Source organism: Raphanus sativus, unplaced genomic scaffold (assembly GCF_000801105.2).
Source record: "Raphanus sativus cultivar WK10039 unplaced genomic scaffold, ASM80110v3 Scaffold3090, whole genome shotgun sequence".
NCBI lineage: Eukaryota > Viridiplantae > Streptophyta > Magnoliopsida > Brassicales > Brassicaceae > Raphanus > Raphanus sativus.
The window spans coordinates 1-12,392 of record NW_026618397.1 but is presented as its reverse complement, the minus strand read 5'-3'; the positions used below and the strand labels follow the sequence as shown (position 1 = coordinate 12,392).

General features: G+C 34.9%; 2 protein-coding genes across 2 annotated transcripts; one reads left to right on the top strand and one right to left on the bottom strand.

Annotated features, from left to right (window-relative positions):
• Positions 1-4,495: 4,495 nt before the first annotated feature.
• On the top strand, positions 4,496-7,108 carry LOC130506300 (heavy metal-associated isoprenylated plant protein 34-like). The gene is made up of 3 exons (XM_057000928.1): positions 4,496-4,641; positions 4,741-4,816; positions 5,311-7,108. Exons 1-3 carry the CDS (start codon positions 4,612-4,614, stop codon positions 6,885-6,887), a joined length of 1,683 nt encoding a protein of 560 aa, XP_056856908.1. The 5' UTR covers positions 4,496-4,611; the 3' UTR covers positions 6,888-7,108.
• A 1,705-nt stretch (positions 7,109-8,813) lies between these two features.
• LOC130506301 (uncharacterized) lies at positions 8,814-10,421 on the bottom strand. The gene is made up of 6 exons (XM_057000929.1): positions 10,249-10,421; positions 10,115-10,154; positions 9,832-9,912; positions 9,567-9,762; positions 9,228-9,495; positions 8,814-9,142 (listed from the first exon to the last, which is right to left on the bottom strand). Exons 1-6 carry the CDS (start codon positions 10,306-10,308, stop codon positions 8,936-8,938), a joined length of 852 nt encoding a protein of 283 aa, XP_056856909.1. The 5' UTR covers positions 10,309-10,421; the 3' UTR covers positions 8,814-8,935.
• Between the last annotated feature and the right edge of the window lie 1,971 nt (positions 10,422-12,392).

Genomic DNA, 12,392 nt, shown 5'->3' with positions numbered 1-12,392 from the left:
TTAAAACAGAGTCTGTCTTAACGTCCATATGATTTTTATAATTTGTGACAACTAATTGAAGCGGTCTAACTTTTTCCATCACCTAACTTCCATGCTATTGCTCGTTTCCAACCAAATGTATGGGCTTTTAACTAGTATGTGTAGATAATATATTCCCTCCGTTTTTTATTGCAAGTAATTTTAGAAAAAAAAATTGTTTCAAAAACTGTAAGTAATAAACATAATGTAAATTGTATATTATTAGATATAGTGTAACCAATCAAATAATATATGTTTTTATAATTGGTTGAACTTATTAATTAAATATTATTTTTTTAAAAGTTATAATTTTTTATATTAGTTCTTTTATTCTAAACTACTTAGATTGTGAAACATAATGAATATTATTTAAATTTAAATTGTACGATATTTATTTTTCACGATACTTATTTTGTCGCTTACAAAAACTGTTAACAAATCATGTGTAGTGCCATAGTGGTTTCATTCTTGTTAATTTACTCGATAAAGTAGAAACTAAATCGAGATTAAAGTAAAGAAAAAGAAATAAAATAACAAGAACCACTGTACTCATTATCTTATCGTAAACAAGATAGAGTCATTTGATAATATATATTTTTAGTGATTTGTCATTTATATTTGTAGGCTAGGGGTCCTTCCAAACAAGGGTATATATGTCTATTTCACATATATTACATACATGATAGTATGATACATATAAATTCAAAAGGTGGTTGTATTTGTACCTACCAAAACAATACAAAAGCTTTCTTTAATAATGCGTATATAGACACATTGGTAGATACCATAGAGTGTGTCATATAATTTATGTACTGACAATGTCAAAATCAGTTTTGGATATGAAGTCCAAAGACTCCAGCTCTGGACATCCTTACAAGTCAATACATCTTTGCTTATTGCGCATATCAATCATATCAATTCAATAGAAGTTACTTTAACTTAAATCCATAGAGAAATAAGCTACTGAATGTCATTTAGGTTTATGAATGTGTTAGAAACGTGTGTGGAGTTACAATCACCGTACGTGGACATAAAGCCTCATGATATGAATGAAAGCTTAGTTTGTTTACCTCTTCGTATCCCCGAAATTTTGAATTTCACAATTTAGTAGGCATTCTTTTTTTTTTTTTTAATTTAGTAGGCATTCAGATTCATCAAAACATGAATATCTTTAGTCTTTGTCATTAGTCATTACAAATGACCCGTCATTCATACGTGATGTTGATCTCCATATGCGTTATTGTATTGAGGATATTTAATCATTTAACAAACAAATATTATCGTTGACAAAAAAAATATTATCAATACATTTTGATTTTCTTCTGTAACTTCTTAAAAAGTGAGACGAAAATGTTTTATTATATGTATTTCGTCTGTAAACCGATAGTTTCATTTCAAAACTCACTTCTGAGATATAGACTTATAGTTTTCAGAAAATCAAACGTGTTGAAAATTTTGCTTTTTATAACTTGTTTTGAGATTTAGACTACTAACAAACTTCCCTTTCATTCTCACACGTATGTTCTCATTGGTTAGCTGACCTTCAAAATCAAACCTAACGCGTTACGCTTGATACATTGAGTTCTTATGTTTGTTCTTTTTGTTGGTCAGTATACAAATCCATATCCATTTATATTAGAAAAGTATACACACATCTGGTAGTTAGGGTTGGTTAATATATAAGCCACTCAGAAGCTACGAATATAACACATGCAGCGAAGACACGTTTATTTCAAAAATTTACCATTTTCTTATAAAGTAAACGGAGCTAATAAAATTTACTACACTGGATTTGAATCGAGTAGATGAGGTCCATCGTCCAAAACGCCAAAACAACAGTTAGTCTCATCGGCATGTGATTTAAAAAGACCCACGTCCTCTAACGAGTCCAAAATATTTACGACTTTATTGATTAGTCAAATGTGTATAGAAGAAGTGGTACTAAAAGCAAAAAAAGCTTAGTTTTTATGGATAAATTTATGAAAAAGATAAAGGGAAAAGTAAAGCCTAGTTTCTCCATACATAAAAGAAATTCAACTGTAGAAATACAGTAGGCAAAGCCCTATGATCCTTTCAGATTTATCATACCTTTTTATAACCATGCTACTAATCTGTGTCATTTCGTATCTTCATTTCTAACTATTAATATATGTTTCATGAAATTACTACAAGCTGGACATTTTTATCTTTATAAGAGGAGTCTTGCATGCAATAATAAATTAACTCCACGTACCAATTGTTTTATTTTTAGTCAAAAAAAAACAATTTTTTTATTTATTTAAACTACATTACAAATTTGCTTAACGATTTCCAAAGTCTCTTTTAACAGCAGTGTGAATTCAAACAATCAAAATAAAACCGATAAGGGTGAAAAATGTTGAAAATAAACAAACTGACAGATAAAATTAAGCTGACAACAATGTTAGTCACGAGGTTGTTTTTCTATGTATATAGAAGACGAAAAAACAACAGAGAAATTTAACAATTTATCTAGAAAAAAACAAGGGTCTAAAATATCTCTGAAGATGATGATCAAAATCCCTCAAGACAATTTTATTTTTATCTCATCTTTTTTTTTTACCAAATATCTCATATTTTCTTAATAGCTTTTCTGCGTTCTTTTTTTTTTTTTGGTTTTCTTTGGTCGGAGAAATATCATTGACCTAAAAGTCATTGACTTCTGAGGTGGCCATGGACCGACCTACGGCGTCATGGTTCTATCTATTTAAGCTAAGTGTGTGTAACCCGGCCGTAGGTCCCTAGAGTAACGTAAGTTGTAACTTACATCTAAACGTTAGTTAAGGTCGAACGTACACGTGTATATCTATAATCTACGGTTAGTATGGCGATTATTTTAATCAAACACGATGTGAATTAGATAATAATGGCAGAACTATTGATAGTATTTCTTTATCCTTCATGGTGTGTATAAAACTATTGTGGATTTTTTTGACGAAAACCACTTACTATTATGATACTATCTCACTGAAGTGGTGCACATGCGTCACATGCACTAGCAAATTAAGTCAAGTTTTGTTTCTAACACAAAACCTCTAAGATATCTCAACTAGCTAATTAACTAGTTCATTAATAATGGATCTAATTTCAGACTTGTTGGTGTTTGAAAGCTGGCCTAAGAGAGCTCTATTCACAGCAAAGAGTGGAATCGACCTACATACTCATGAGTCATGACCCAATAAAGCTCATCAACATTACTGTTCTTTCCTTTTTTTTCTTTGTCTCATGTAGACATATCAATAACATATATTTGTATGTTGTGGGATTGAATTTGCTAAGACCAGTCCATGGAAAAACATATGGCGAGAAAACTCTCTAAGTCTTATGTATAAAATTATGTATATTTTTATTTGTGTATAAAATATCTTCGACAATAAAAGTTACCAAATCAAGTGTTTAGTTGTTTCCATCATAAAACTAGAATCAAATAAATTTATTATTGCTTTTTCTTAATAAACTTTCAAAAAGATTTGGTTTGATACTACCAGAAAATAATATCGAGTTATGTAATTTTAATTCATCGAGCCAATGTTGACAATCTAACAATTTATAAGAAACATTTTATATGAAGTATATTAGTATACACGTATGAACGAGATCGCATAATTTACCATTATAGGAGTCTTAAATTGTTGTTTGAATCTCAATAGTTCCATCGTTTGCGTAAGTGATGTTGTTAAACAAGTCCATCTTGGTGACAAAGACAGCTTTTCTTGCTTGTCATTGGATCCAATACCCTCTAGTCAACAATCATTAAAATCATTGATCACAAATCATTATTGTGATCCAGAAAATTTGATGTTAATATCCGTATCATAAAAATATTTTTAATCTAATAAGTCTGCAAGGAAATGAAATATGCCATATGACCATTAAGAGAATACTTTAGGTCTAAAACTTGTTGTCATTAGTCGAACATTTGCATACGAGCTACTTAAACAGTATACATTTTAATTAGTTTACGAAATTACGAATAAAAGTAACTTTAATTATAGGAAAAAAACTAATACAGCTAAGTAATGCAGTTGAGGAACCTAAAATATTCGAATTATGTGCTACTCAAATCGTATTCCAGAAGATAGAATACAGCTAAGTACAGTGACGAAGCGAGGCTGTACTTGGTTCTGCCAAAGTGAAAGAAGCTGCCTTCAAGCTTCTTCTTTCTCCTAACTCTGCACCAGAAGAAAAAAAAGTGCGAAACTTTTAAATTTAATTAAGAAAATAGTAAAATAATTACAATTAAAATAAGATTATTTGCAAAATAAAAAAGAAAGATATCCTTGCTTCCTGTGCCACCACCGCTCTCTTTTACAGACAGAGAAAATAAGAAACCCTGAAACAGAGAGATAAAAAACAAGGCACAAGTATTCAGTGTGTTTTTAATTAGCGTCTCTCTCTCCATCCCTGTCTCTGTCCTTGAGCAGCAGTAACAACCGCCTTTATTACAGAACATACCCCTCTTATAATCTCTTATCTCCTCTTCTGTTCTTCACAAAGAAAGAAGAGTTTTGATACAGAAACTCTCTCTCTAACCATATTTTTGTTCTGTAGAAACCCACAAATCCGAGAGAAACTATGAATAAACAAGATGTTATGAAGCTTCAGGTACACGTCTCGTTTCACTTCCTTTCTCTCCCTTCAAGATTGTTTGTGTGTGTACTGATTCTGGTTACTGGGGTTTGATGTTTTTTTTTTTTGTTGCAGACATGTGTTCTGAAAGTGAACGTACACTGTGAAGGCTGTAAGCATAAAGTGAAGAAACAGTTGCAGAAAATCGAAGGTGTGTGTTTCTTTCTTCTCTGAAGCAAATAGATCTATGATTATTGAAGTTTCCCCTTGTTACTCTCATCTCACACATGAAAATTTTCTAAAACAAAAGGAGTCCAAAGTTTTGAGCTTTATCTTCTGGTGGTACTCTGTTTCTATGTTACTTTATAAATTCGACCATGGAGTTCAAAGTTTTGAGCTTTACCTTCTGGTGGTATTCTGTTTCTATGCTACTCTGTTTCTATGTTACTTTATAAATTCGACCATAGAGTCCAAAGTTTTGAGGTTTACCTTCTCCTTCTGGTGGTACTCTGTTTCTGTGCAGCTCTGTTTCTATGTTACTTTATAAATTCGACCATAGAGTTCAAAGTTTTGAGATTTACCTTCTGGTGGTACTCTGTTTCTGTGGTACTCTGTTTCTATGCTACTTTATAAAGTTCAAAGTTTTGAGATTAAAGCACTGGGAAGATTAAGAATTTGACATGATTTTGGTTTTTTTGGTTTCAGGTGTGTACTCTGTAAAAGCAGATGTAGAACAGGGGAAAGTTACTGTCACAGGGAACGTTGACCCTACTCTTCTCGTTAAGAAGCTGAGCAAGTCGGGGAAACATGCCGAGATTATAGGCGGTGGTGGCGGAGGAGGAGGAAAAGGGATGCCTAATTTGAATGGTAAAGGTGGAAAAGAGAGCAACCAAGTTAAGGGGAAAGGTAACGGTGGTGGTGGTGGTGGTCAGAATCAAGGACATGGAGGTCAACCAATGCAGTTGACTCCTCAGCAGATTCAACAGATGATGATGATGAAGGCTGCTCAAGCTGGTGGTGGTCATGGTGGGAAGGATATGAAGATGATGATGCCTCCTGTGGCGTCTAAGGATCAGAAGAAGTCTGTTAAGTTTGCGGAAGAAGATGATGATTTTAGTGATGATTATGATGACGAGTTCAGTGAAGATGATTATGATGACGATGAGTTCGATGATGAGGATGGTGACATGGGAGGTCATGGAGGAGGAGGAGGTAAGCATCACATGCCTCCAAATAAGATGATGATGCCTAACAAGATGCCACAAATGAGCCAGCATGGTGGTGATGGTGGACCTAAGGGGCCTAATGAGATTATGATGATGATGAATGGTTTCAAAGCCAGTGGTGGTGGTGGTGGAGGAGGAGCGGGGAAGAAAGGAGGCGGAGGAGGTGGTGGCTTCGAGATTCCGGTGCAAATGAAGGGAATGGGTGAGGGTAAAATGGGAAAAGAGGGCAAGAAAGGAGGTAAAGGAGGAGAGAAGGGTAAGAAGGAAGGGAAAGATAGTAAAGGAGGTGGGGGCAAAACCGGCAAAACAGATGCCAAGAGTGGTGGTGGCCTCTTAGGGTTTTTCAAAAACGTTAAAAGTGGAAAAGGAGATGAGAAGAAGGGAGGTGGTAAGAAAGAAGGTGGCGGGGGTGATAAGGTCAAATCCTCCGGTTGTGGGGGAGGAGGTGTTCACCATTATGATAGTGGGCCTAAAAAGGGAGGAGGTAAATCGAAAGGAGGAGCTCATGGGGCCCATGGTATTGATGATCTAATGAAACACAACAAAGCAGGCGGAGGAGGTAACAAGGGTAATCATAGCGCCAAGGGGATGGGTAACCACATGGGACAAGGTGGTCAGATGGGGATGATGGGCCAAGGTGGTCCAATGGGTCCAGGTGGTCCTATGGGCATGATGAGTCAAGGTGGTCATCCAATGGGCATGATGGGTCAAGGTGGTCAAATGGGACACCAAGGCGGCTCCTATCCGGCCGTACAAGGGTTGCCGATGAGTGGAGGAGGAGGATATTATCCACCACCAGCTCAGGCAAATCATCAAATGAACCAACAACAGTATATGCAAATGATGATGCACCAGCAACAACAACAACAACAAGCTGCTGCAGCTCATGGAGGATATGGTGGTGGTCACGGTGGAGAAATGTACCATCCGATGATGTATGCACGGCAGTATCCAGCAGTGAATTATGCTCATCCGCCGCCAATGCCGCCTCCACACTCGGGTCCTTATACTGATATGTTCAGTGATGAGAATCCAGCTGGTTGTAGTATCATGTGATCTTTGGTAATGTTAATTAGACAAAACTGGTATGAATATGTTTATCTTAGAAGTCTATATGTTTTATCTTAGAAGTCTTGTGTTATTTTCTTCTTTGGAACTGTCTTTTACGTTTCTAACTCTGCCTAAGATATGAACTTTTTTTGGGTGGCATGATGTTTATAATATCTCTGAGTTTGGAAAATGATGGTTACAAAGTAAGATATTTATTTAGCTTTGTTTTTCTCTGTGTGAAAATGATAGATTTATTATTATGATAATCAATCAGCTTGTTACAGTGTGCAACTAATTTTTATTACTAACCCTACTAAATTTTACCCGTAAAGATCCGTGATGAGTTGATTATGTTGTTTTTTGAAAATGGTGTGGATGATAAAACCTTTGAGGATTAGCTATCTGTTTCGGTCATATATGAAATATTTTTCCAAAGGTCAAACTAGTGAATGAAGGGATTAGCTATTGCTTTCCTGATTCACCCACAGAAAACTCTTGAACTAGAATTTTTAGTTCCAGTCTCTCCAACTTGGATAACTTCTCTGTCTCCATTAATCGACTCTGAAATGCCTTGACTTCTCTTCGACTGCAGTTTCTCTCTTTTTTTTCCTCTATCTCAGAAATCATGTGAAGTGAGGTTTCAAGTTCATGTCTTAGTTGGTTTTCTCGTGCATCAAGTTTTCTAATCCCTGGGTATTCTCTTCTGAGTGTTTTCAGAATGCGTTTTGCCATCTCAATAAAGAAAATAAGGTACTTAATGAATACTAGATTTGATTTGAACAAGTTTTTAAGACGCAAATAAAATATAATCATATATAATAATTATCAATCTTTTATAATAACTATATATTTTTATAAATAATAAGCTTTGAAAACTGAACAAAATTTAATGGAACACGTGGAACTTTGATTAAAAATCAAATAATAAAGTGAATAAGATAATATTATGATTTAAAAGAATTATAAGATTATTTTTAATTCATTGATTATATGTTTGGTATTACTATTTAGATAGAGAAATAAATATTTGGAAAAATATGTAAAATATTAAAAACGTATTAGCAAAAATTTAATAAAAAAACAAAATAATAAAGAAAAAATAAGAAAAAACCGAAAAAGATGCATAATATATGTTAGAGAAGTTAATGTAATAATTATATATAGTTTCATAAGAATTTGTTATTATTAAATATTCATGAGTTATTTTACATTAAGTTTATGAAAAATTTACGATATTCTATATATAATATATATTTTCATACTTAAAAATAAACGATCACCGAGTTTACACGGTTGGTGTTGGTGTACGATTTTGGAGAGCCATCAAGTGTGACAATTACCATTTGGCCACAACTAATGGAATATGCAAACGTGGCTTTGTGTACTATGGTGCCAAAATATTTCCAAGTTATGCCCAAACAATCATGAGGTTCAAGGTGGGTACCGAAGAGTACGTTTCCACATCCTTGCCTGAGGGTGCTAAAATTGATAATGATTGTAAAGGTATCACGGTAATGTGGGTTTGGTGATTAACTCGGCCACCGAGTTGAAAGAAATTCAGGAATCATTTTTTTGAAAGATATTTTAGAGCATGGCGACCAAGACAAAATTGTTATTTGTTGTTACAAACTTCCAGATCGACATAGTGAATTTTATCATGCTCATATTGCTCGAATAATTGGGTACTGCGACGGATTGGCCTGCATTTATCATCATGGGTACATCTATATAATTAAACAAATGCGAGTTCCGTATGAAAATGGATTTTTAAACGAATAGTTATAGTTAAAAGAGTTACATTTGTTAAATTGGTAAAATTATAGTTATAAGAGTTACATTTGTTAAATTGGTAAGACTTAAAATTTAATACAGTACAGAAAAATTAGTAAGTCTTTTTTTTTTGAAAAAAATTAGTAAATCTTAGAGAATGTTTATGGATGAATCTGTAGATATATTATCATAATACACATCACCTTTTTGTTTTAAGAACAAATTTTCTGAAAACCTTTATGAATCAAATCATATTTGTTCTGAAAACCTTTATGAATCAAAAATCATACGGTGACAGTAAATAGATATAGCTTCAGCACAACCGCAAGCCCCAGCTGCAAAAGAAATATACTTGCGATTATCAGGATTGATCTCTCTCCAGCTGAATTGATATGCGCTTTGAGGTTCAGAGCTACAAATGTCGCAGACATGAACCCTGCCACACCCGCGATGACCCATCTAAAGATCTCCACTGGCACCACCGAGAGGCACTGCAGAGACAGACACAAACAGATGAAAAAAAATGTTTCGGTATGAATCACAATTTTTTTTCAGTAAGGAGCGGTTTGGTGTTACCAATGCAGGGATGAAGATGAACAGGGAATATCCGTAGAGGCAGAAGAGCTGGACAAGCCCTGAAGGCGCAGAGAAGTACTTGAGAACGACATATAACGCTAGAGGAACAAGCGTGACATATCCATAGAACACTCCTGCAGACCAAGTCACCAGATTGATATCGTAGTTCCACTCTTGTTTCTTCCACTTGTGCGCTACGTACGTGACAAACGTGCCGATAGACGCCGCCACGAATATCAAAGTAGTGCATATCCAAAACGGACCATACCTAGACAAAAAAAAAATACAAAATCAACACATAGGAGAAGTCCAAAAAGGAAAAGACTAACAAACTCTTACAAGTCAGGCTTATCAGCAGTCTTCTCAGTAAACGTTCCACGGAACGGGAAGAGAGACTCTTTGAGTCTGTCCACAACATCCGAAGTGTCCACATCGAAGAACGGCTTGTAAGCACCAACAGTGAATTTATGGAGCCAGCCACCAGACTGAGGTTCATCTCTACTACTACTACCGTTACCAGGTCCAGAAAACGTATCTGCACACCAATGTTATACTATAAGCTCTATCGAAGCACGTGAAGCATAGGATGAAATGAACTCAATACCGTCGGCGTCACGAGGGGGATTACTACCACCAGAGATCTTGCCCTGAGCAGCAGAAGGAGGAAAGGTTTGAAGATTTGATTCTGCAACACAAACAAATGCTATCATCCTTCAATCAAATACCTTAAGATTCCAGCTTAAACCCTAATCTGATTGAACTAGAGATACTACTTTCCATAACAATTCCTTAACAAATCGCACTGATATTTATTTTCTTCTTTAGCCACAATTTCAAATCAATTCCGTTCTGACCTAAGCAATCTACAATCGAATCGGATGTTTTACCTGTGAATTTGACGGTGGTGTGGCCTGGATCTGGAACAGACTACGATCAAAACAAAAAACTAGATCAGATCGGAAGAAGTACAGGCGTAGAGATAGATAGTCATGTATAACAATTCGAGATCGAAAGAGCTTACAGGTACAGATCCAGAGACTTTCTGGCTGTCGATAGTCGTGTAGTTCCCGCCGGTCATCATCTTGCTCTCTCCTTCCTTCCTTCCTTCCTTCTCGATCTCACGTTCGTCTCCTCAGGAATTGAGAAGATACTCGCCTTTGTAACAGAAGGTAAACTTCTTCCTCATCCGGAAGCTTTCGTCCCACTTGATGTTTTATATACCTTTTCTCGCATTTTGAAAAAAACCCAGAAATTATCGAATTTATCAGGTTAACAACACAAATGTTTAATTAGATAATCATATTATTATTTGGTAAGTGATTTGGAATAGTCTTTTGGTAACAAATTTAAATGAGTTGAATACTTAAATGAAAAGTATATAATAAGATTCACTCACGTTTTTTTTTAATAAATTGTTATTTATTTATATAGTCAAAATGTAGTAAAAATAGCATGGTAACATGGTTAAACTTTCTGACCAAAAAAAATGGCAACATAATTAAACTGTAATGGTTGTAACGCGAATGTTATGTTGGAAAGGATTTTCTATACAGTAATAGAAAATTCAAATTAATGCAAGTAATTAAAAGTTTTGAACACCCAAATTGGTAACAACATAACAGAAACAGTAAGACCAGTTATATCCAAGTCACAATATTCAATCTCGTCCGTTGATTATTCCCCACAAACACCAATATCACCGTTAAAAACATACCTAATCACTAAGAAGTGACACATGGTTTAGTTGACTGAAAATGCTACTTGGAATCAATCAGCAGAATAAATAGAGATGAAAATGCCACTTTGAATTCTCATCCTTAGAAAGCTTAATTACAATATTCCCGCCTTTGTTTGCATTTTGACCTTCAAGGTAAAATCTTATCTTACCGCTTCTGAGCATCTGAATCATTCTGAAAAGTATGCATGGATCATCTAGTCTCTCTCTGTTTCTTTGACTCTGTTTCAGTAATTTGATCTTGTGGGTTGTGTAAAAGTCTTCTCCTTTTCAACATACAATACCTTAAAACTTGAATGTTAAACCTCTAGGCCATAGATATTCTCAGAATGCTGTCTTCCAAGACATGTATATGTTTGTCATCCGGAAAATTTACTTTGATGCTTGTTTTCAGAATCAGATGATGAGTGGTTTTGGTATGGGAGACAGTCCTAGCTCGAAAAGACCGGTAAGAATCGTTGTGGTTGGTGAGAAAGGAACTAGGAAATCAAGTTTGATCATGGCTGCAGTAACTGGTCATCGTTACCATCCTGATCCTAACATCCCTCCTCTGTTGCCTTATGTCAATTTACCTTCTGAAAAATGCTCTGGAGATGTTCCCGTTACCCTTATCGACACTTCTTCAAGGTAAATGCTTGTGTATATATTGACATTATTAAGGGATGCATATAATATAATTCTTTTCGTGGTAAAGAGGCATAGGTTTATATTTGAATATAACGGTTGTTTTTTTCTGTTGATGTCTCTGGTAATAACATATTTAGACCGGAAGATATGGGAGAGGTAGTTAAGGAAGTCAAGGAAGCAGATGCAATAGTTCTGACGTTTGCAATGGATAGACAAGAGACCTTGGACTGTTTGAGTGAATATTGGCTTCCTATGTTTCGACAATTAGAGGTTTAATTAGTTTCCTTCTTTCTTCATCTTCGTTGTAACTTTTCTTATTAAATGTTTGTCTTGTGACCCTTATATTACATAGGTGAGAGTACCTATCTTAGTAGCAGGTTATAGGGTTATCAAAAAGGAACATAACCCAATCAGCATTGAAGAAATAATGTCACCTATAAGACAACAATATCGAGAAATCGAGATATGCATCGAGTGGTCTTCTCAGAGGCTACACGATGTCAGCTGGCTTGTGCGTGAGATGTTACACTTCAAAGACATTTCAACTTTTTATTATACTTCTGAGAAGTTCTGTAATCGGTAAATATATTTCTGTGTTATTGATTCATGACCTTAGGTCTGTTTATATACAAAGTAGAAGATCCTAAACATATCGACAATAGGAAAGCTAATCTAACTAAGATAAGGACATGTCTAATAGATAACTCTAAACTATATCTAAGTATATCGTAATACCCCCCCTCAAGTTGGAGCATATAGATTTCGAATGCCCAACTTGTAGTGAAAAATATCGAACTCCTTTC